This window comes from Scyliorhinus torazame, chromosome 9 (genome assembly GCF_047496885.1).
Source record: "Scyliorhinus torazame isolate Kashiwa2021f chromosome 9, sScyTor2.1, whole genome shotgun sequence".
In the NCBI taxonomy this organism is placed as follows: Eukaryota; Metazoa; Chordata; class Chondrichthyes; order Carcharhiniformes; family Scyliorhinidae; genus Scyliorhinus; species Scyliorhinus torazame.
The window spans coordinates 180489136-180514465 of record NC_092715.1 but is presented as its reverse complement, the minus strand read 5'-3'; the positions used below and the strand labels follow the sequence as shown (position 1 = coordinate 180514465).

The 25330-nt window shown below is 44.4% G+C and overlaps 1 protein-coding gene across 2 annotated transcripts in view; it reads left to right on the top strand.

Annotated features, from left to right (window-relative positions):
* The window catches only part of slc12a2 (solute carrier family 12 member 2), a 281965-nt gene extending 268349 nt beyond the window's left edge, over positions 1-13616 (top strand). For both annotated transcript variants that reach the window (XM_072516856.1, XM_072516855.1), the window contains one exon: positions 10988-13616. In XM_072516856.1, the coding sequence (XP_072372957.1) occupies positions 10988-11123 (136 nt within the window). In that variant the 3' untranslated portion in view covers positions 11124-13616. The remainder of the gene's footprint in view (positions 1-10987) is intronic.
* Positions 13617-25330: the final 11714 nt, after the last annotated feature.

Here is a 25330-nt window from a genome sequence, read left to right as displayed (position 1 = left end):
CCTTCACAAGCTTCCTTCCGAGCCCGAACCCCCACCTTTCACCCCTCCAACCCTCCGGAGGCCCCTTCATACTCCTCCCTAGGCCCTGACCCTTGGCAGTGTCACTCTGGCAGTGCTCCTTCTGGCCTTGCAGTGCCACGTGGGCACCTTGGCAGTGCCCGGCTGGCAGTGCCATGGTGCACACTTTCAAGGGAGACGACCAGGGAGCCTCCCTGACCACCCAGGGCCTCCGATAGCCCGGCAGACCCCTTGGGTGCCCTTCCGCCTGGTCCACATTTGTGTGGATCAGTACTGAACAGCGCCTGGTTGGGACCTCCCTGGGGAGGCCGGTAGTTCCAGGGTCAGGCACCTAAGTGGGTTTTAAACCTACTTAGGCGTGCGAGGCTTGGTCCTGGCCATTGTGAGCGGGATCCTGAGTGCGACACCTCACGAGACCTGCGTCGACTTTGCAAGGCGTGCTGGCTCTCCCAACATCTATGCACTGCGCTCCTGTCCATGCACAACGCGGCCAGTAAATCGCATCTATAGTAAAAATACACGCGTGCAACCTCGTTAAAAGATTTCAGTGGCTAACACATCTCCTGAGAGGGGATCGGCCATTTGGCTCTATGCTCCCATCCATCAAAGCAATAAATATGCGGGTTTTGTTTGTTTTTTTTGGGGGGGATGGTTGTGAGGGTTAAAATTACTCTGGTTTTCCTGCACTTCATTGACTGTAAAACTGCTTTGGGTGGTCATGAACAGCACTACAAAATGCAAGTCATTTCTTCTCCCCCCCCCCCCCCCCCCCCCCCCCCCCACTGATGCCTTTAATACTTTGACCATTCTCCCTTTTGTCTGTCTTTCTCCATCTGACAATTACATAAATGTGAATTGTTTCTTTCTTGCAGAGAAGGTAATAATGCAGCATTAAACTTAAAGGCGTATTTCAGTCTTGTGCTCTCATGAATAAGCTCGTAGTTTGAGTGTATTTAGTTTCTTGACTCCAGATGTGCAGTGTTTTTTTTAAATTAACATGTTTATACTTCCTGCCTACTACTGCCATAAAGGTATTGAATAGAATGGCTTCACCCCAGCATAGAATGGGTTCACCCCAGCAGGGGAATAATTCCATCTAATTGCATGAATTAGGACTCCAACTAAGCATGCAGATAAGAATTTCTAACTGTAAAGGAAAACAACCTATTTGTGTCAATAACACTATGAAACTTCAAAGCGCAAAAAAAATTTAAATAGCAGTCTTGAATGATCATAATTAATGCAAACAAATGCAAAATACAACTCTAGCATAATGATTTGGTTGCTTTTGAGAGTGTACTTTGGGTTATTTGGTAGCAGGGAATGCTGTGTAGTATATACTGCAGAAAGCTTGTTTGAGGAAAAAAAAATATTATCAGCTTTTTTCCATTTCATTGAACTTGACAATATTGTAAACAATAGAGTAAGGAAAGAGCTTCAGGATTGTATTATCATACATTGCTAACCACAGTCCAGTGGTTGGTTATGCAGTTAATTTGTATAACTAAAGAAGAGAAATTAGTGCCTTACAATTAGCATGACTACTGTTCTCACTATGCAGTAAAGGCAACTAGTTATTATCTTTAAACTGATATTTAATTGTCCAACAATAATTGATGGAGCGTTTTGTCACATTACTAAGCTGCACTCTACAATGAATTGTATTGCCTGCTCTTTGCCAGCATAGCAATTCCCCTGAGGGGAATTAAATAACTCATTTCAGAGCAATACAGGCTTGATTTGGAGGTTTAAAAAAAAAAAATTATTTGGCAGAGCACCTTATTTAGAGGTAGGGTTTCCACTTCAAGCAATTGAGAAATTGGCCCAAAATGCAGTTCCAAATTGTGCTAGTTAGGATACAGTTAGACTGTCCACTAAAATTAATTCACAAAATCACAGTGAAATATCTAATAACCAAGCATAATCGGGCAGCGTAAGAACGTTTTTTTTATTCCTTGATATGTTTGCGTAGTAACCTGGTGAAATTTATTAATATAGTTAAGAATGGGTTGGTTAATTACCAATATCTGAGTAACCCAATTTTAAATTGTCCTTTTTTTAAAAATGAACAATTTAATAGACTCCTACATGTAGGAGTAGCTAGTGGTGTCCCTCAGGGATCAGTGTTGGACCCACAACTGTTCACAATTTACATAGATGATTTGGAGTTGGGGACCAAGGGCAATGTGTCCAAGTTTGCAGACGACACTAAGATAACTGGTAAAGCAAAAAGTGCAGAGGATACTGAAGTCTGCAGAGGGATTTGGATAGGCTAAGTGAATGGGCTAGGGTCTGGCAGATGGAATACAATGTTGACAAATGTGAGGCTATCCATTTTGGTAGGAATAACAGCAAAAGGGATTATTATTTAAATTATAAAATATTAAAACATGCTGCTGTGCAGAGAGACCTGGGTGTGCTAGTGCATGAGTCGCAAAAATTTGGTTTCCAGGTGCAACAGGTGATTAAGAAGGCAAAATGGAATTTTGTCCTTCATTGCTAGAGGGATGGAGTTTAAGACTAGGAAGGTTCTGCTGCAATTGTATAAGGTGTTAGTGAGGCCACACCTGGAGTATTGTGTTCAGTTTTGGTCTCCTTACTTGAGAAAGGACGTACTGGCACTGGAGGGTGTGCAGAGGAGATTCACTAGGTTAATCCCAGAGCTGAAGGGGTTGGATTACGAGGAGAGGTTGAGTAGACTGGGACTGTACTCGTTGGAATTTAGAAGGATGAGGGGGGGATCTTATAGAAACATATAAGATTATGAAGGGAATAGATTGGATAGATGCGGGCAGGTTGTTTCCACTGGCGGGTGAAAGCAGAACTAGGGGGCATAGCCTCAAAATAAGGGGAAGTCGATTTAGGACTGAGTTTAGGAGGAACCTCTTCACCCAAAGGGTTGTGAATCTATGGAATTCCTTGCCCAGTGAAGCAGTTGCGGCTCCTTCAGTAGATGTTTTTAAGGTAAAGATAGATAGTTTTTTGAAGAATAAAGGGATTAAGGGTTATGGTGTTCGGGCCGGAAAGTGGAGCTGAGTCCACAAAAGATCAGTCATGATCTCATTGAATGGTGGAGCAGGCTCGAGGGGCCAGATGGCCTACTCCTGCTCCTAGTTCTTATGTAAAGTACTCTGTTTCTTACCAAAAATGTTTTGATATAAACCAACAATTTGTATGTACATAACCCATTTAACATTCTAAGTTATCCCAAAGTGCTTCACAGAGGCATTATAAAATAAAATGATGTCAAGCCACATAAGGAGATATTGGGTAAGATGACCAAAAACCTGGTAAACCAGGTAGATTTTTCAGGAGTATCTTAAGGAGGTAAGCAAGGTAGAGGGGCTGAGAGGTGTAGCAGGATATTCCAGAGTTTGGGTTTATGCAACGGAAGTCATGGCTACCAATGGTGGAACGATTAAAATTGGTGATGCCCAAGACATCCGTTTAAAATTTCCTGTTCTTTTGCCAGGCTTTGATTGCCTTTGTCCAGGTGCGCTGATATAACCCGTCATATCTATATGACAATTTAAACTGGATTCAAGTTTTTAAACATGGAGCAAAAGAGTCAAAAAAGATGGACAAAACTGTGTGGTATGTCCAGTCCAGAAAAGGGACAAATCTATCTGGCCAATTGCCATGTCATTGGTCTACTTTCCATCATCAGCAAACTGATGGAAGGTGTTATCAACAGTTGTACCAAGCAGTATGTCTGTTTCAGTAACAACCTGCTCACTGATGCTCAGCTTAGGTTCTATCTAGGCCTCCAACCTCCTGAAATAGGTGGGAATTGGAGAAAACTCTGCTCAGGTTGGAGTCATACCTAACACAAAGATGTTCTTGGCTGTCAAAGGTTCGTCATCTCAGTCCCAGGACATAAAGGGCAGGAATTCCTCAGGAATTTAGTCCAGAGAACCCTGGATGTCGAGGGATATCCAGGGTTGGATAAAGAAAGGGGGAAAAAAGAGGCTTATGGCAGATAGTGAGGGTTCAAAACAGCGGAAGTCCTAGAGGAGTACAGAAAGTGCAGGGTATTACTTAAGAAAGAAATTAGAAGAGTGAAGAGGTACATGAAAAAGCACTTGTGGACAAAATAAAGGAAAATTCAAAGGTGTTTTGATAAGTATATTAAGGGCAGAAGGTTAACCAAGGTAAGAGTAGGGCCCATTAGGGGCCAATGTGGCAATTTGTGTGTGTAACCAGAAGATATAGGTGAGGTTTTAAATGAGTACTTTGTGTATCTGTGTTCACTACAGAGAAGGATGATGTAGGTATAGAGATTGGGGAGATCGTTGTGATTTACTTTAACGACTTTCAACATCGAGAGGGAGGAGATATTAACAGTTTTAATGGTCCTAAAAGTGAATAAATCCCTGGGGCCAGATGCGATGTATTCAGGTTGCTGTAGGAGGCAAGGGAGAAGATTTCAGTAGCTCTGACAATTTTCGACGAACCAGGACATTACAGGTCGTGAGTCTGACTTCAGTGGTAGGGAAACTACTGGAAAAAATTCTGAGGGATAGAATTCATCTCCACTTGGAGGGGCAAGGATTAATCAAGGATCATCAACATGATATGTCAAAGGGAGACCATGTCTTACTGAATTTTTTGAGCAGGTGACTAGATGAGGAATTTTTTGAGGAGGCAGATTAGAGTAGTGTGGTTGATGTAGTCTACATGGGCTTTTGACAAGGTCCCGCATGGGATTCTGAAGAAGGTAAGAACTCAAGGGATCCAGGGCAATTTAGCAAACTGGATCCAAAAAGGGCTGAGTGGCAGAAGGCAGAGGGTGATGGTTGAAGGTTGTTTTTGTGACTGGAAGCCCATGTCCAGTGGTGCTCTGTAGAGATTGGAGTTGGGTCCCTTGTTTGTATTATACATTAGTGATCTGGATATGAATGTAGGAGGTATGATAAGTATGTTTGCAGATATCACAAAAAGTGATGGTGTGGTAAATAGTCACACTATTCACGCAATAGTCACGCAAGGCCTTTGATTACAGGATGATATAGATGGCTGGTTAGATGGCAGAAGAGGCAAATGGAATTCAACCATGAAAAGTGAGGAGTAATGCATTTTGGGAGGGCTAACAAGGCAAAGGAATATACAATGATTGGTTGGACACTAGGAAGTACAGAAGATCAAAGGGACCTTAGTGTACAGGTTCACACATCTCTGAAGACAGCAGAACAGGTAGATGAGGCCTGTGGGATTTTGGCCTGTATTAACCGAGGCATTAAATTAAGAGCAGGGAGGTTATGCTGAAGCTATATAAAATGCTAGTTAGGCCCCAGCTGGAGTACTGTGTACAGCTTTGGCCACCACACTATAGAAAGGAAGTGATTGCACTGGAGAGGGTGCAGAGGAGATTCACCAGGATGTTGCCTGGGCTGGATTGCTTCAGCTATCAAGAGAGACTAAATAGCCTGGCATTGTTTTCCTTTGGAGCCAAGAAGGCTGAGGGGGGGGGACCTGATTGAGGTGGATAAAATTATGAGGGACATAGATAGGGTGAAAAGAAAGGTACTTTTCCTCTTAGTGGATGGGTCAATAACCAGAGGGGAGCATAGTTTAAGGTAATGGGCAGGAGGTTTAGAGGAGATGTGAGGGAAAACTTTTTCACCCAGAGGGTGGTTGGAATCTGGAACTCGATGCCTGAAAGGGTGGTCAAGGCGGGAACCCTCACAACTTTTAGAAGTTTTTTTAGATGAGCACTTGAAATGCCATTGCACACAAGGCTACAGACCAAGTGCTGGAAAGTGGGATTAGAATAGTTAGATGCTTGATGGTAGGTGCCGAAGGGCCTCTTTCTGTGCTGTAAAACTCGTATGACCTTATGATGAAGAACCATCTTCAGCTGCTCCCTTAATCATAGAATTTACAGTGCAGCAGGAGGCCATTCAGCCCATTAATGACCTCCCCTTGTTGCCCTCTTTGGTTGGCTCTGAATATGGCGGTCAATATGGTCGCCTTCCTTAATCCTAATTATGTTTGTTCTAGAGTCGCCAGGTATCTTTCGATACCGCCACAAGGTTCACACCCAAATACTGATCAAAGAGTCGGTACACCAGTTAGTTAGTTCAAAGTCAATACTATTTATTTATACACACAGTAATATCTACTCATGCACAAAATATACAGACTAAACTATCACTGCTGCTAAAGCCTATACTTAGCTTCGGGCGCCCACTCAGTCAGAGGAACAATGGCCGTTGTTTGGTTCTGAGGCTGCTGGGGTCGAAGTGGTGAAGGGGAAACAGCTAAGGTCGTCCGTCTGGTAGCGAGCGTTGACCTTGGACTTACTTGCTTCTGGTGCAGCGGGTGAACGGGTCTCTCCACTGAGAGCTGAGTCCAAGAGAGTGATTCTCTCTTGGGGGCCTTCTTATACCCGGAGGGGCTTCGCGTGCTTTTGGGGGGCCTTGAACTTGGCCCCAATTAATTGGGCCGTATCTTGATCACTCGTATTGATCTTGACCAATAAAGGGGTGGGTGCCCTGATGGCTGGGCGTGTCCTAGGTGGCTGTTGGCCTGCTTTGTTTTCTGCTTTCGGTTTGGGGAACTGGCGCCGCGAGGTCTGGGGCCAGATTGGTTACTTAACTACCTTCCTTTGTTCCCAGAGATGGGCCATCCATATGCTAATGGGCCTACAGTTTCATTGTTGTCTGGGAGCTGCGGCTCCAAATGCAGACAGGCTCTGTGCCTGCTTGCTTTCTTAACATTGTCCATTTTTCCCTGCAATCTTTGTAAGTGTCCATTTTGTATTCTGGAAGTGGCCATCCCAGATGGCTACACCCTCCATAAAGTTAGAAGTGAGTATGTTCACCAAAGCTGCCATTCAACCTCCAAAGCCTGGAGCTGGAACTCCTATAGCTGGTGACACTTCTGCCCACATGGTTGTCCAGAGGAAAAGGAGTGTCTCCTTGTTCAAAATTTAATGTTCCCCTGCTACCATATTTACAAAACGGGGGAGGTGACCTTAAATTTCTTGGGCAGCTTCCCAGTGAGTTCACATCTGCCTTACCTCTGCAATTTTGCACTTGGAAGGTTGTCTCCCCCAACTGCAATACTAGTCAAAACAAACGCAGCCCCCTAGCACCTTACATTAATTGAGGCCCTTAAGTGGCCAATTATTCACCACCCACCCAGCGTCCATTTTCAGGCAGTTATGGGCGAGGCGTTTTCAGAACCCCAAAATGTATCATGGAGTTCAACCAACCTCTCCCTTTAATGGATTTGTTGCTTTTCCTAGCACACGGCGTTTTCCCTAGGTGTGGGATTACAATTATGGACACGTAGGTTTTTAAACACAAAACACTGTTTATTCCATGAACTCAACTTAACATCTTAAATAAACATTGGATCTCTTGACACCCCTTACTTCAAAGATAACTCAGAAAATATTGCAACAGTAAATAGCTCCTTAAAATGTTTCTTCAAACTTCCAAGAGACTTAACACCTTTAAACAGTATCACATCAGATTAAAGGATATATATATTTTCTGTAGAATGGCAGAGATATATTAGCTTGGGTGACTTCAACTCCAGCACCTTGCTTTCTTCATGCAGCTCTCTGGAAACCCACAGACATACCCATGCTGCTTTCTCAAACCTGGCTTTCTCCCTTCAAGTAGATCACAGCAAACCAGTACTTCTCAAGCTGCTATCTCAAACTGGCTTTCTACTTTTAAACTGCTCTCCGCAAAACCAGCCTGGCACTTTTTAGCTGCTCTCAGCAAAACCAGCCAGGCACTTTTCAAACATCAACACCAAACTGCAAAATGGCTGAACCGAGCTGAGCTCCACCCACTCTCTGACATCACTGTTTTCTTAAAGGTACATTGCTTACACATCCATTTCAAAGGCACTCTTGCATGACAAGGCAGACAGGAGGAGTTCAGCAGCAGAAAGAAGTCTGCGATTGAAATGTGTTCAGGCCTTGGGCAGAAAATGGGACAGGGAGGGGTCTTCCATTAGCAGCACCCTTTTAACTCCTGCAGTAATCTCACCATCACACCCCAGTCTCTCACCAATACCCACTCCTCTGGGCCTCTTCCTCCCCATCCTGAGACACTCTTACTTAACTGGCCCTCGACTCCTGCAGCTTGGGGGTCTGAGGACTGCATTCAGTTCAAGTCCTGGCCTCTGGCGCTGCAGGGGCTAGAGAGCTAGTCAGATTGGCCGACAGGTCTCTGAGGCAGGACTTCCTCCCAAGTGAGAGGCTGAAGTCCCATCTCCAGCCTGTTCGGTAGAGCGTGAAATCGCTGCAGGGCATATAACATCAACAGAGATGTTCTCCGCAGACTCTTTAGATGGTAGGGAAGGGAAACACTGCCATCCTAAAAACCCTAATCCTGGAGTTCTCTCATGGAACAGGATGTGCATCGAAAAAGACTGAGTTTCCCTGTTATGTCCTTATTTCGGTAATCGGCAACTTAAGCTAGCGAGCGGGCCGCATGAGTGGCTCTCCATCATATCTGTGGGCCGCATGAGTAAAATTGGGCATTTGCATTAACCACGACCCCATGAATAAGATTAAATACATTTAATGCATGCCAAATGTTTCATAACCGGTTACAAAGAAGCTTGAATAAACATTTGTACATAATAGAGCTGTCGTCAAATTCAAATGGCAAAAACAAATGTAATATTTACACTTGCGTTACTGTGACTTCTGGTTGGATCTGTCTCCGCAAGTTTTCTTAGATTAGGACTCAGCGATGTGTAGACGGTTTGTAATTCAACATGTTTGATAATTTCCTCTTGATTTTTAAACCCAACAAATAAAACGTCTGCAAAATCGACGATGCATTCCATTTTGTAACCAAGCAATACGAAAGCTAGCCAAATTCACTACATCATTCTCATTTAATGCTTGTCTAAGTACCTGCCTCTGTGTTTACATGGCTTCCTTCAGTTTTGCCCAGTAAGAGGGATGGCATGTTTCATAATGTTCATCAGCAGTTCCCATAAAAAGTGTTATCGCCTCATTTGAGCATCTGGTCTCCCTTTCTGTTGTGACAAAATAATGCAGTACCATTCTGTCCTCATCACTGATTTTTCACTTTTTTGTTATTTCTTCCTCCTCTGCATTTTGTGATTTTGCACTCTCTTCTCCTTCCTCACCAAGGCACTTCAACACAAAGCAACCCAATAGGCAGGAGCAAAGTTCATAACTGCCAAAAAGTCAATCGCAGGAAGTGCCTACATATGCTCTAGCACTGAACACAATGGTCTCCCTGCGCTTGTGTAGAATGACAAGAATGCTCTGTGTACTGTTTGAACGGTGGGGCAGTCATTAGCACTGCTGCCTCACAACACCAGGAACCAGGATTCGATTCCAGCCTTGGGTGACTGTTTGTGTGGAGTTGGCACTTTCTCCCCCTGTCTGGGTTTTCTCTGGGTGCTCCGGGTTCCTCCCATGGTCCTAGGATGTGCAGGATAGGTGGGGATCACAGGCGTAGGGGGGTGAGTGGGCCTAGGCAGGATGTTCTTTCAGAGACTTAATGCAGACTTGATGGGCCGAATGGCCTCTTTCTGCACTGGAGGAATTCTATGGTTCTACTCTTATGGTATCACAATCCTGGCGTGAACTGTAGCAGCGCATCCTGGCGTCAATTCTTGGCAGCGCGATCCCGGACCCAGAATGAACTAGCAGCGCGATCCCTCTGCACCGTGGACAATAGTTAACGGCCACACTTAGAACCTTGACAGGCCACACTTAGGCCCGTGGAACACAGGTTTCCCACCACTGCACTAATTATTGGACTAGTAACTAAATTTTCATGAACAGTGTTCTGAAGAAAATGATTTGCATTTAGAATGACCGTATGTGTGTATGTATGTGTATATATGTGTGTGTAAATTTTAGTGTTGCTTGCAAAGTGTAATGTGCAGGTTGAAGTTCTTCGATAAATATAGATGATTATGCTCTTTTGCAAAAGTTGCAATATATATTTAGGTTGATGCTATCGATCATGGGCTGATATTTGCAGTGAGTGACTGGGAACAATAGTTTTGCTGTGAACTTGTTGTGTTGCAGTCTGCATTCGTATCATCACAAAAAACTCCATTTATCCCTTTGCACAGAGCTCCATCCTAGCAGTAGGCATAGGTAAGAACATGCACACTCTGATGGCTTCAAAATACTGCTTCAGTTTGTATGATACACGAGTTGTTTTTTTTAAATCCAAGGGATTTAAATGGGATGGGAATAGAGGGATAGATGGGAAATAGGATGGGAATAGAGGGATACGGACCCAGGAAGTGTAGAAGATTGTAGTTTAGTCGGGCAGCATGGTCGGCACGGGCTTGGAGGGCCGAAGGGCCTGTTCCTGTGCTGTACATTTCTTTGTTCTTTGTTTGTTCTTTGTGCGTTTTAAGTCCACTCGACACCACCGTGAAGTCATTCCATGTCACTTCTAATCAACAATGAGTGCCTCACAGAAGGTGCCTCGCAGCTCTGGGCTGAACAGTCTGATCCAAGCCTGACTCAAGTTATGTGATCACTCCTTGCATTGCAGGGAAGAATTTGTCTACTGGTTTTGTTTATCCCTCTGGATTTTCCCCGCAAGTCATTATGTTGGGTTCCCAGCTAGTTGACCAGTAGGAATTCTGGCCCTGTGGTATTTATTTTAGTGCTTCATGAATAACTGAGTTGCACTTTGTTCTCTTCTGAATGCCATCATGCAGACACTGCCATGTCTGAGTACTCTGAAAGGATCTGTGAATAAATAAGCAACAGTGTATGGGATACTACTTTTTGGAGTCTTTTTGAAAACCTGCCTTTAGGTGAATTGAAAGACTTGCCAGATAGTAACAAAGTAGTTTAAGATAAAATCCACAACTCATTATTGTGACAATATGCTACAGACTAATTGCCATCGAATTAGCAAATGCTTCCAACATACCAGAATAATTTTCCAGTCCATTTGTTGTGAGCTATACCAATACTAACTTTGTTCTTTTGCAGGAGTTTGCCAGTGGCACGAAAAGGCGCTGTTTCCAGTGCACTGTATATGGCGTGGATTGAAACGCTCTCAAAGGATTTGCCACCCATCTTGCTTGTACGAGGCAACCACCAGAGTGTTCTTACTTTCTACTCCTAAATGCTTAGCACAGGGCATCACTCTGATAACTCCACTGCGGCAGCTGGAAGTAGGAAATAATGAAGAGTCCTGGCCTTTGGTGTGTTTCACATCCATTGATCAAAAACAAGATAAGCACACAAAAGGAAGAAACCCTTGAATTACAAGGATCCGAGAACTACTTGATTTTTACCCTGATGGTCTGTCAATTTGCCCGAGTTTGATTTGAATGAAAACATATTTTCTGACTGTACACAGAAAGTTTTCTTTCTGCTCCTGGAACAACAGCAATAATAAGTTTTCTTTTGAAGTAACTTAATGAAATAGCATTGATATGAAAAGCCTTCACAGCCTTATTGAGGTGCCTTCCAAAACAAATTGCTTACCAAATTCCATTGATTCCCTCTTTTATGTATAACGAATGATCATTGTTAAATGAAGTGGTCTAATATAAACTGTAGTTAGTGCTTTAGGTGGAACATGAATTCTCAAAGAAGGTGTATTTTCCATCTTCTGGCACAAAAAAAAAGCTGCTTTCACTATTTTTGGTCTTCCACAGGGTTGCTATTAATTGAAAACATGTTCTAAGTTTAGCACTCAAAAGCTCTGATATTTAAATAGCCCAGTTTCATAGGCAATGCTTGTTTGTTGCCCTTTAGTTCCCCCATTTCTGTGAAATGCACTGTGGGAGTGATTTTGGGGTAATCATTTTCAAAGATTGTTGCTGTATGCGGTAATGTGCCTGTATATCAGGAAAAGGAGGTTAAAGTTTTAAGATTAATTAGCGAGGAGCATTAACCAGGTTTGTAAAGACTATACTATCTCACAAAGACTGTCGTGCGCACCTCACCCCTTCCCCAGCCTTCATTTGAGAAAATCTGGGAATTTAACTTGCCTGCTTACACAGTGTACAAACGTTGCTTACATGTTGTAAAAACATAGAGGCTTAAGCAAAGTCATAGTTACGCTGTCATATATTTTTAACTGCGGAGTAATACTTTGAAAAGGGAATATTAAAAATAAAAAAAATCAGCTTTTCAGATTTTAACTAGCCTTTCTATTCTTGTGGAAATGTAAAACTGAGCTAAAATCTTGAAAATGCACCTGCTCATCCCCACCCTTTGCTTCATAAGTTAAAGAGGCACCTTCATGAAAATGTTAGTCACATAATATAATGTGAATTGTGCTGAAATGCGTTATTGCATCATTTTGCTTGTCATTTCTTTAAGAGGAAAAAAATAAGCCACAGCTATCCTGCTTTCTATTCACAAACGTCTTTCTTATGTTAACATTAGAATGTTTACCAAATACTTTTTCATGAAGGTATTGTCACTTTAAACGGTGTACACTAGCCCAGACTTGGCTCCATCACAGTTTTGCTCATTACTATCCTAGCACCAAGTGGGTATGAAATAAGTTATATTCCTTTCCCATTGCAATTAAATGCATGACATTTTAAATCACTACTAAAGGAATATATCTTAATTTGAATGACTTAAAGGTTGTAAACATGACCATAAAAGTGAAGAGTAATTTCTTAAATCTTTATAATAATCATTAGTAATGTTTGAACTGGAAAGGCTGTTGTGCTTCCTCCTTCATATGAATGATTTCTTAAAAATCTATACAGACTGATATTGAGCAGTGTCATTTAATAATGCTCGGTGCATAGAGTTCTGTTTGAGGACAACAACTTTAACCTGCTGTGAACTAGTGTACTGCTTGGTTCAGTCAGCTAAAAATTGATTTTTTTTTAAAAATGAATACCAAATGAACTTGTGTGTGTATATATGCATAAAAGATGAAATGTAGAAAGAGTAGCTTACAAATTGCAGGGTGCATTCTCGTGGTCTCTTATGTGTCCTACACTGCCACTGTTCAACAATTCATGCTTACTCCTGGAGGAAACCAAAATCACTTCTGCCCAAAAGGTGTAGCTGTTCCTAGTGTTGTGTTCATTCCACGCTGTGGGCAACAATTACCCATGTTCAGAAATGGTCTCATTGCTTTTGTAAAGTGTTTTGTAGCCAAAGCTAAAACTTGCTGTATTTCATTATTGACAACTAACCAATTCACAGAAAACACAAGTTATCTTCACAAATGTGAAATTGCACCGTACACTGAATACTTATGTATTTAACCTTTTATTGTGAAGGAAATTACTGCGAGGGTGACTAGGAGAAATGGCCGATTTTGATTTATTTTTCTGTTAATTTATTCATCTAATGAGTTTGTGTAAATCAACGCAATTCCTTTCCTTTTTACTTTCAATTTGGTTATTTTAAGGGGTTCTTTTTAAGACTCAGTGCTGTGTTCTGTAAATTTCAATCTTTTTTTTAAAAAATATGTCTACAGAATTGTTTTACAAAGCTATGTTTGGAAATTATTTCATGACCATGTTTTTTCCAGAGGGTAAACTACCCAAAGAGGCTGAATGAAACATTTTGATAAACTGTACTATAATTCACTGAAATGCTTTTCTAATTATTTTAACATTAAAAGTATTAAAGATGATACCTTGTACATCGTTATTGCAATAAAGAATAAGTTACATTATTGTGTGGCATAATTATATCTCCAACACATTCCATGTCTTGGTTGGTTTATCTCCGTAGTAATTAGGTTATAATATACTTAACTAGATCTTACAGAATCCCAACAGTGCAGAATGAGGCCATTTGGCCCACCGGGTCTGCACTGACCCTCCGAAAGAGCACCCCACCTCAGCACACTCCTCCTCCCCATCCCCACAACCCCACCTAATTTGCACATCTTTGGACTGGAGGAGGAAACCCAGACCGACACGGGGAGAACGTACAGACTCCACACAGGCAGTCACCCAAGGCTGGTCTTAAACCCAGGTCTCTGGTGCTGTGAGGCAGCAGTGCTAGCCACTGTGCCACATTACTGTGGCCATCCAAACAATTTCAAGACCGAGGAGCAGAACTAGGCCACTCGGCCCATCGATTCTGCTCCGCCATTCAATCATGGCTGATATTTTTCTCAGCCCCATTCTCCTGCCTTCTCCCCATAACCCCTCATCCCCTTATTAATCAAGAACCTATTTATCTCTGTCTTGAAGACACTCAGTGATCTGGCCTCCACAGCCTTCTGCAGCAAAGCGTTCCACAGATTCACCACCCTCTGGCTGAAGAAATTTCTCCTCATCTCTGTTTTAAAGGATCGGCCCTTTAGTCTGAGATTGTGTCCTCTGGTTCTAGTTTTCCTACAAGTGGAAACATCCTGTCCCGTCCACTCTATCCAGGCCTTACAGTATACTGTAAGTTTCAATCAGATTCTCCCCACCCCCCCACCCCCACCCCCCATCCTTCTAAACTCCAACGAGTCCAGACCCAGAGTCCTCAACCGTTCCTCATACGACAAGCTCTTCATTCCAGGGATCATTCTTGTGAGCCTCCTCTGGACCCTTTCCAAGGCCAGCACATCCTTCCTTGTATACGGGTCCCAAAACTGCTCAAAATACTCCAAATAGGGTCTGACCAGAGCCTTACATAGCCACAGAAGTACATCCCCGGTCTTGTATTCTAGCCCTCTCGACATGAATGCTAACATTGCATTTGCCTTACTAACTGCTGACTGAACCGGCATGTTAACCTTTAAGATAATCTTAAACAAGGACTCCCAAGTCCCTTTGTGCTTCTGATTTCCCCATTTAGAAAACAGTCTCTTCCTCCATTGCTCCTTCCAAAGTGCATAATCTCACACTTTTCCACATTGTGTTCCATCTGCCACTTCTTTGCCCACTCTCCCTGCCTGTCCAAGTCCTTCTGCAGCCCCCCTGCTTCCTCAATATTACCTGTTCCTCTACAGATCTTTGCATCATCTGCAACCTTAGCAGTTTGTTTTGTACTGTTTTATATAGTCCCTTCCTCTTTTACTGATGCCACATTAGATGAAACCCCCCCCCTCAATTGGAACTTCCAAAATGCAGAATTGTTTTGATGTCTCTCTTCCAAGTCCTACAAATGGGACGTAGAGCCTTGGTAACATCTTTGGAAGCGTGGGGGTGGGGGGGTGATAGCAGAGAATAATTGAAACACAGTTATCACATACGTAAGCTTGCATCACATACGTAAGCTTGCATGATTTTGTCTGTCACGCACATCCTCTCCCTCTGTTATGCATAAACAGAGTCTGTTTAAATGGAAAATGGTGTCCCTGAGGTCAGTCATATAATTCCATGTGAATGTTTCAAAACTGCCCTGTGATTTTCACATCTGTGAACCTTCAGGGAAATTGCACGGCAGTCACAACAGCAGGGTCACACTGTAGAACTTTTAAGAAAAAAAATATTTTAAGCCAAGCACAAGCTCTGCAGCAGAGTTTGCCCCACACATTGAAACTTGCATATTATTTAGTGCTTTTCTGAGCATCCCAAAGTGCTAAACTCAACAACTTGCTTTCAGAATATAGAAAAAGTTGTTTTGTGGGCAAATGAATTGGCTAGTTTTCTTAAAGAGAGGCCTCCCAATCAAAATTAAATAAATTACAAGTTAATTGGTCTTGGTTCGCATTTTATAGTTTTGACAATTTGAGTCTCCGGCTGTCAGGTTTCACAGTGTCATGTAGGTGAATACTGAAAAATTCAATTCAACCGGTTTCCTGTTTTATTAATTTTACATATATGGCTATTGATCCATTTTATACTTGCCCAATTAATATACGCTTAATTGCATATGTAAACATTTATAATGTGACAGTGTTCCTGTGATATTGCTCATGAGTAATATATGGTCTGGTGCATGGTTCAGGGTTTGACCTTTCCTGTGAAATTATGCTCAAACATGGTGTAATGCGGATATTCAGTGCACAAGATCTGAGAGGTTCAGGTGTAAATGATTGCACCTGTTCCTACACTGAAATTTCCCAATCTTATCCACCCATCTATCAACACTATTCCTAACATTAGATATAGGGCGTGATTCTCCAGCCTCGTTGCGCTCTTGCTCGAGCAAAACTAGTCCGGAGAAGAGTGGGAGAGGCTGAAAACGAGAACTGCGCCAGGCGCCAAACCTTGCTGAGTGCTCTATTAGGCAAAATAGGATCTTGCCATAGTGGCGAGAAGCCAATTATCACCACTTAAAGCCCTATTTCCATACAATTAACCCCAAATCCAACGGCCTCCCCAGCAAGTGGTTACACTGGCGCCAATTAGTATCCTTTTGAAAAACATGAACCTTGTGGAAGGGCTTCTGCGGGGAGCCGTGGAGGTGAGTAGTCATCTGTGCTCACAGGCAAAGAGCCCGGGGGACGCTGACCTTGCCACCCCAATGCTCAGTGGGGAACCCCCGGCTGGGGGACACCCCCAGGAGGGGTGGGCCACCATGGGAGGGGAGGTAAAAGGAGGGGGGGCAACCGTGCTTGGCACCAGCATGCCAACCTCTGGATCGTGTGTATCCATTCTGGGAGCAACCCTAGACCCTGCCCCACTGACGACCCATAACCCCCATTGACTTTGGAGCCTCTTGGCCGTGTGGCTGAAGGCTATTGCTAATGGGAAATTGGCAATCGTGGTTAAGTGAGTGCTTCACACAACCCAAGTACATTCCTGTGGGTGGGTGGGCCATGTAGCATGTTGGAGTCATTGCCTAGCATCCCAATCACACCTTGATCATTGGACACTGTGCTTGAACACTGCGGGAGGCAACACCACATACGCAGCAGCCAACATCCGAAGACCCAGGGGATGGAGCACAGCTTTGGGGACACAGCGGGAGAGTAGGTGAGTGCTACAGATGGGGGCGATGGGCCAAGGGTTTGGAGGTCGGCCTGCATTGCGGAAGAAAGTGACCGGGGCGTCATTCTGGTTGAGCCCAAGTGTTTTTAACATATCACGGGTGTCATACACTTCCTCACTTGGGATGGTGAGGAGGCACCATCCCCTCATGTCCTACCTAACCCCCCCCCCCCGGCCCCTCTGTGCCCTAAGTGATCTTTAATGTACTTGGCCTTCCTAGCTCTACCGCTACATCTAAGTGTCTACCCAGATGCACATCTTAGGTGGAAATAGCCAGCAGCTTAACACGTCCATTGGCCTTCGATGCCCCTGGCGGATGTCCTATGGGAGCTCTGGGGCTTCTGGACAGCACATGCCGCCCTGTCCCATGTGCTTACTTCGAGATGCGGCTTCATTAGAGGGGTGGAACTCGGGGGAGCTGGTGGCCACCATCGCCACTCCCTGGGTCAGGTCCAGGTTGACAACCAGCGCCCCCACCTCCCAATTGGTGCCCATAGGGCCCTGGGGTTCACCTTGGGATGGAGGGGTAGTTGGTTCGAGCCGCGGCTGCCCCCGTGTTATCTGGCTCTGCCAGACCTGGTGGTTCCCCATAGTCTGCACCAAGGTGTTGATGTCCTCGGTGATGTCCACTTGCGACTGGGGCAAGCTTCGCAGTGCCTCGGCCATTCCCATCTGAGAGCAGGACATATCCCACAGCACCTCATCTAGTCAGCCTGGTACTGGGTAACATCCCCCAGAGAAGCGGGCATTCTGTCGAGACCCTCAATCATGGCCTTCACCTACTCAGTGATACCTTGGACACCTTCACTCATGGTGCTGATGTCGTGCACCGTGGTCGCCACTCTAGCAGTGTTGGCCTTGGTGCACCCATTGCCAGCACCATCTCCTGTGCCTGTAGCCTCTGCAACTCCTCCAATCAGCTATGGACCTGCTAGAGTGTCGCTGACATCTCCCTCTGAATGTCCTGACCCCACCATAACGTCTCCATCAGCTCTGGGTAACCCTGTACCAGAGGCTCAGCATCAGACTGAGACCCAGCTAGGTCCTGGGGCTCTTGCCTCAGCAGCTGTGTGGTGCTCACCAGATCAGGCTCTAGAAGCCTGACAGATGTTTCCCACTGAGGTGCGTGTATCTGCCCTGGTGTGGTGGGGATGACAGCTGTGACGCATCGATTGTGTCTTCCTCTGAGCTCTCCTTCAAGGTGTTCTCATGTGAAGCTGGAGAGGGGCCACCCGGGATGGGCCGGTGCCATCGGCTGGAGGACCTGGAGGAGAATGGACATGTGGTCAGCGGAAGGGAGGGATCAGTTAGTAACGCAGTAACAACTCTCGTTTGACAGGTCCTCCGGATGGGACCCACTGGTTCCTCACCTCTGTGCCTTCTGCCAACTTCCATGTTGGTGACTGCCCTGTCCTCAGCCAACCCCGTTACCTCCAGGGTTCATTCCTCGAATGTGGTGAGCATTCTTAAGTCCAGCATCCTGCCATCAGTCTAGGCTCTCTACCAACAGGCTGTGTGAGAGCTTCTCCTGCGGAGACACAAAGAGGGCATCATTAGCCGCACACATGCTTCAGAGGGGTGGGGGGTGTGAAGGAAAGGTTGGGGAGTGTTGACGGGGGAGGAGGGCCGCATGGAGAGTTGGGTGGGGATTCTCGCATGGGGACAGAAAGGTCTCTGGGATGGGAAGGTGTTGGTGGGCTTTGGTGTCTAATCAGCTGTGTTGTCTGGTCATTGACCTTTTTATAGACCTGGAGGCCAGTCCTCCTGGTCATGCTCCCAGAGCTTACAGCCGCTGTCACTTTGTCCCAGACAGCACTGGCTGCCCTATGGCTGACTCTCCTGGACACTTGGGGGAACAGGACATCCCTCCTGGCCTCCACCGCGTCTAGGAACCTGGCCAGATCTGCATTGCCGAATCTTGGGGCTGGTCTTCTCGGCGCCATGGTTATGAGCTCATTGGGATTGGCTGTGCAAGAGCTGTTGTAAGTGTTGCACGACCTTGTTCGCAGGGGGCTTTCAAGCGAGCCTTCATTTGCAGTGCAAAGCCCGTGGGCCTTGTTAAGTGGACCAATTAACGCTGAATAGCGTTGCCGGTCTCACTGGGCCAAGCGCCTGGAAACTCGCGGCAGTTTTCGCTCACTGCCACACTTAGAAATCTTTTCGGAGAATCGTGCCCATAATGTTCTGAGATTTGCAATCACAGTTTGGTTGAGTACGGTCAGTACCTGCCTGTTCCGAACAGCTGAGGGAATGTGGTGTTTGACACCATCCGCCAGCCATTGGTATGTATGGCCTAGGTATCTGGCAGTACTGAAATTCATATACCACATTACTCATTTGTGTGGTAGACAGAACATTGTTTTGGCTCGGCAGCAGCACCCTATTAGTGAAATTATCGCACCTGTTGCTACTGCATAGTAGATTTTTTGCGATCCTTTACAGGGTAATGTGGTAGATTGGGCATTATTCAGGTCCAAACACAGTGGCCACAGGCCTATTTGTGGGTGTGAGCGATATATATTGGGCAATGATCTTGATCATGGTAGCCATTATCCATATGAGCAATAGGTGAAAAGCCATTTCATTCTGCTACTATACAACCCGGTTCCTATAAGGACTATATTCCATGTCCTCTATATTCCATGCTCCCAGTATCTCTGTCCCCATGGCATTTTTTCTGGTAATTCAACCTTCTGTACTAGCACTTCCAATATGTCTTCCTTTTCCCTTCCCACTGTGGTTAACAGGGCCCTCAAATATATTTGTTCTATGTCATGCACATCTGCTCTTACACAGTCCCCTCTATGCGAGAGCTATATTAGGGACCCCCTTGTACTCACCCTACACCCACACCCCCTGTCCTCCATATTCAATAGATGATCCTCGTCATTTCCACCACCTCCAGAAATGTCACCACCAAATACAACTTCCACTCTGCCCCTCCATTTTCAGCATTCCATAGCGACCATTCCCTCTGTGATACCCTGATCAACACCTGAATCATCTCCTTCACTTCCTATGTCACTTTTTCATGCAAGCTCAGGAGATGCCACACCTGCCCTTTTACTTCCTTCCTTCTCCCCATCCAAGGCACAACACAGTCTTTCCAGGTGAAACAGTGATTGTATTTCTTTCAATTTATTATACCATATTTGCTGATCGATCATGACGTGGTCTCCTACATTTGCGAGCCCAAAATGAGATTGTGTGACCGTTTTACTGAAGGCCTCAGTTCAGTACGCAAGCATGTCCCTGAGCTTTTTGTTGCTCCCACTCTGACACTGCTGTCCTTGACCTGCTACAATGCCCTAATGAAGCTCAATGCAAGCTCGAGGAACTGCTCAGGATCTTTCAATAAGGCCTCAAGCCTCAACTATGAGTTCAACAGTTTTAAACTGTAATCTCTGCCTGAGTGACCCATTTCTCTTTCCTAGTTTGAGTTTCTTTCACATGGCAGTTATGCAGAATCTTGCCATTTGCATCTCCTTTAGATATTTTCTCTTTCTTTACTTGTCCCATTATCATTCCCTTTGACATTGTACCATGAAATCTGTTGTAATTTAATCTGCCCTTCCCTCCCCCAGCCAGTTTCCCAAGTTTGGTAGACCACAGTCCAGAAATATTAACTCTGTTTCTCTTTCTGCAGACTGTGGATTTCCATTACTTTCTGTTCATATTTCTGACCGTAAAGGGGCTCTGTATTAACAGAATTGTGGCCCACAGATAACAATGCTCAATATCTCCTCCATGCCTGAAACCTCATGGTTATTTCTCAGCCTTCACACTGTGCTTTCATTGGGGTGATTTGTTTCAATCCTGGGTTACCAGATTTTCATTCAATCCCTTTTGTGGGTGATCATTGTGGTGTTCTTGTGTTGCTTATTTAGGATGGTTGGCATAGTGTTCCGCAAAGACGACAGCATAGCTTTTACTTAAACAAAGCTATGAATTTAGTTGTACTACTAAACTGGGTTTCGATATTTAGTTCTTTTAGAATGCAGAATTGATCAATAACATCTAACCACACTCTCCTTCTCACACTAACTGCTCTTATGACGTTTACTAGCTGTCTCCTGCATACACTCCTCCCCTAAGGTCTACCATCACTGCTTTTATAGCTCCCTCTAGTGCCCATTCATGGTACTACATTAACACTTGTAATGCTGATAGTTATGATAATACCACATCCCCTTTTCTTTGTGAAAGAAAATATTATTACAGTGATTATGATATTTTCTTTTAATTCTGACCTTGTAGGCGTATTGTTATCTAACTAACTAGTAACTATCATTATCTTATTATCATACAATACAGTATTTTTTGTAATGACAGTTATATCACTTAGATGAGTATAGGTTAAATTTACAATCACAAGTTCAGTCTCTCTGGAGGTCGTCTACTTCTGGTAGAACGTTTCAGTGGAATGTTCAAGGCGTTGGATTGCTCTGTCCCATCTTCCAGCTGTGTTAGTGCTAAACTTGGATCTGGTAAGGCAATGTTCTTGAATATGTTGTCAGGTGGAACAACATTTTCACATTGAGATTGAACCTTGTGCTTGACACGTAGTGATGCTCATCTGTTTCTCCTGAACAGCGATCCTTGTTCTGTTTGTACTAGGTAGAACCTTGGTGCTACCAGTTTCAGAACTTTTTTGGCCAGCCACCTTCTGGATTTTGAATCCTTACAACGTTCCCTTCATGAAGCTCAGCTAGAGGCTTGGTATGTCTATTGTAGACCTCTTGTTGCTTTTTTTTTGTGTTCGTGATTCTTTTGCGTATCTTCTTGTTATCAGTTTCTGGACTGATGATGTGTGGTAAAGTGGTTCGTAGTCTTCTCCCCATCAACATTTGTGCAGGTGAGACACCGGTCGATAACAGTGTTGCTCGGTATACTAACAATGCTAATGGCACGTCTTGACCATCTTCACTCGCCTTGCGGAATAATCTCTTAATTATCCCTACTCCTCTCTCTGATTTCCTGTTAGACTGTGGATAATGTGAGCTCGAAGTCACATGGTTGAAATTATATTGCTTTGTAAACAGTGTCCACTCCCAACTCGAGAAGTACAGACCATTGTCAGCGACAACGTTAAGCGGAATACCATAGCGTGCAAAAATTGATTTTGTTGCCTTTATCACTGATCCGGCAGTTGAATCTTTTAACAACATCACCTCTGGAAAGTTGGAGTAATAATCTATGATTATCAAGTAGTCATGACCCTGGAAATGAAATAGATCCATGCCCAATTTGTTCCATGGATTGGTCACTATCTCCTTCTGTTGCATGGTTTCTTTGCTTTGTGCAGGCTGATGCATCTGACAAATTGGACATGCTTGAACATACTGATCGATCTCTCTGATTATTCCCGGCCAATACACTAATTGACTCTCGCCTACAACACTTTTCGATGCCTTGATGGCCCTTGTGAATCTCCCTAGACATAAACTGGCAGGTATCACTATCCTGTTTCCCTTTAACAGGACACCACCAATTGTAATCAGATCATCTGGTATGTCTCGAAAGGATAATTTGCATCCAGCAGGCCATCCATCTCAGATATTGTTTCACCTTCTGGAGCGTCAAGTCCTTTTTAGTTTCGGCTTTTATGATCTGCAGTTCGCGATCAAAAACTGGTAGTATCTCAGAAATTAGAGGAGCTTGTGATTCCACTATTCGGACTAACTCGGGTACTGATGTTTCAGCATCTGTAGTTGCCCTGGATAGCGTATCCACCACAACGAAGTCCTTGCCAGGAGTATACACCAAGTCTTAATCATATCGCCTGAGTTACATCATCATGCGTGCAACTGTGGGGACATCTCATTCGGGTCCTTTCTGATGATCTTCACCAATGGCCTATGGTCCGTCTCAACAGTAAAATGCAACAGGCCATATATGTAGTTGTGCAACTTTGTAATACCAATGACTAGACCAAGGCACTCTTTCTCAATCTGCGCGTATCTCTGCTCCAATGGGAGTCATGGACCGCGACACATATGCAATTGGTTGCCTCCTCTCGTGGTCGTCATTTTATAGGAGAACTCCGCCAATGCCCAGCTTGCGTCAGTGGAAATTCTTCCTCTTGCGATCGTAGAATGCCAATAGCGGAGCAATGGTCAGGCCTTCCTTCATGTCCTGCCACTCTGCCGCATGCACAGACGTCCATTCGAATGTAACGTTCTTCTTGATGAGGTTCCTAACAGCCTGCATTCAGCCTGCGAGATGAGGAATGAACTTTCCCATGAAGTTCACTCCTCCAAGCATGCGCATAATCGCCTTTTTGTCTTCCGGTTTCAGCATATCCCCAATGGCCTTTACTTTGTCCAGGTCTGGTCGAACACATTCTCGTGAGATGATGTCACCCAAGAACTTCCATCTGTATATTCTGAACTGGCATTTGTCCCAATTAAGTATGAGACCGTAGCGTTAAACTCTATCAAACACCTGGCTGAGCCTGGTAATGAGCTGGGTCAGATGATGATATCACCCCCACACACTCTCACCCCTAGAATCCCCTCTCTGACAGTCTCCATGGCTGTATTTCTGTGGCTGATATGATGCCAAATGGAAGGCGATTAAAGCAGTATCATCCAAAAGGCGCGTTCAATGTACAGAGCTTATTGCTTGGACCATCCGGCTTAAGCTGCCAATATCTTTTGGATGCATCCAGCTTTGTGAATAGCGTCGCATCCGCCATTTCCGCCATAATCTCTTCCCTCTTGGGGATCTGGTACTGTTCTCTCAGTATGTTGACAGCAAGGTCCTTCAGATCAATGCATATCCAAAGGTCTCCATTGGTCTCTCAGACACAGACCAGTGAACTGACCCAGTCCGTCGGCTGTGTGACCCTGGAGATTACATTTTGTTTCTGCATGCGCTCAAGCTCAGCTTTAGGCCTCTCTCGCCATGGTACATATATTACTGGCTTGGCATTCTTCTTCAACTTAATCGAATAGGTGAACGGTAAGGTTCCCATCCCTGAAAAGACATGATCATGCTCGTCCAAGAGTTGATCTATGTCATCCTGGAGCGCTGTCAGGCGCACTGTCAGCCGTATGAATGCGTTTCACCAGGTTCAGCTTCACAAGCATCAATGCCAATCAATGAAGTTTTCTCACCCTCTACCACCTCGAAGGATGGTAGCATAGTAGTTAGCATAGTTGCTTCACAGCTCCAGGGTCCGAGGTTCAATTCCCAGCTTGGGTCACTGTCTGTGCGGAGTCTGCACATCCTCCCCGTGTATGCGTGGGTTTCCTCCGGGTGCTCCGATTTCCTCCCACAGTCCAAAGATATGCAGGTTAGATGGATTGGCCATGCTAAATTGCCCTTAGTGTCCAAAAGGTGGGGTGGAGTTACTGGGATACGGGAATAGGGTGGACCAGTGGGCTTGAGTAGGGTGCTCTTTCTAAGGGCCGGTGCGGACTCGATGGGCCGAATGGCCTCCTTCTGCACTGTAAATTCTATGAAATCGATGGGTATCACTATTTTCCCATTCTTCACGACGAGACAGCATGCCCCCTTTGTAGCTATTGTGTTACCATTGCAATCTGTGAGCTTACAAGTGGACTCCTTTAACAGAGGCTTTCTGATTGCTTGCTTTAAAGGTCGGAACATGATAATATTTGAGTGCGCTCCTGTGTCATACTTGAATGGGATCAATACACCATTCATTTCAAGTGAGACAGTCCACTCCTTTATTATCTTTGACAGTGTGTTTACTGATCTTTCTTCTCGATCCAATAAATCAATCTTTGTAATGGCTTCTGTCATGAAGGTATCTGAAAGTAAATATGTGAGCAACCCTCTCTATCTTCTGTGATTTGGGATTTTTTTTTTCTCAACACTTTGCACCCTTTGGATCCTTCTGCCCTCACTATAATGCTGTTTAAATTTGGTTACTGGAACAGTTGGTGCGAAACAACACTGTGCTGAGAAATGCTTTAGTCTACCACAATTGGAACAGTGTTTCCCCCTCTTCAGACAATTTTTTGTTACTGTGGGCATGTCCACAGCGTGTGCACATCATCACACACCTGATGTCGCAATCAAAATTGCCGCCGGCCGTTGTACACAATTTTCTTTGCTGCGACACACCATTAATGGCTTCAACAACGTTTATCGATTTTGCACTCTTTTCCTTAGCCATGAATTCGGCATATACGTTCGCTGCCTGTTCGCTGGCCTTACACATATTAATAGTGTCTTCAATCAACAACACCGGTCTCCTGAGTTTTTTTTCTCGTGCACCCGTTCTCCATTTATTCCAAACACAACTTTATCTCGCATCATAGACTCGGAGCCTGAGGCAAAATTACCGGACTGCATTCCCAGCTTAAGATATGTGATGTCTGAATCTACAGACTCTCCTGTGAACTGCAGCCATTTGTTTTACATGTAGTAGCGTTGCTCGTTGTGTCTTTACTTAATTTGCTCTGTTTTATAACCTTTGCTCTAGAGTCGCCAGGTATCT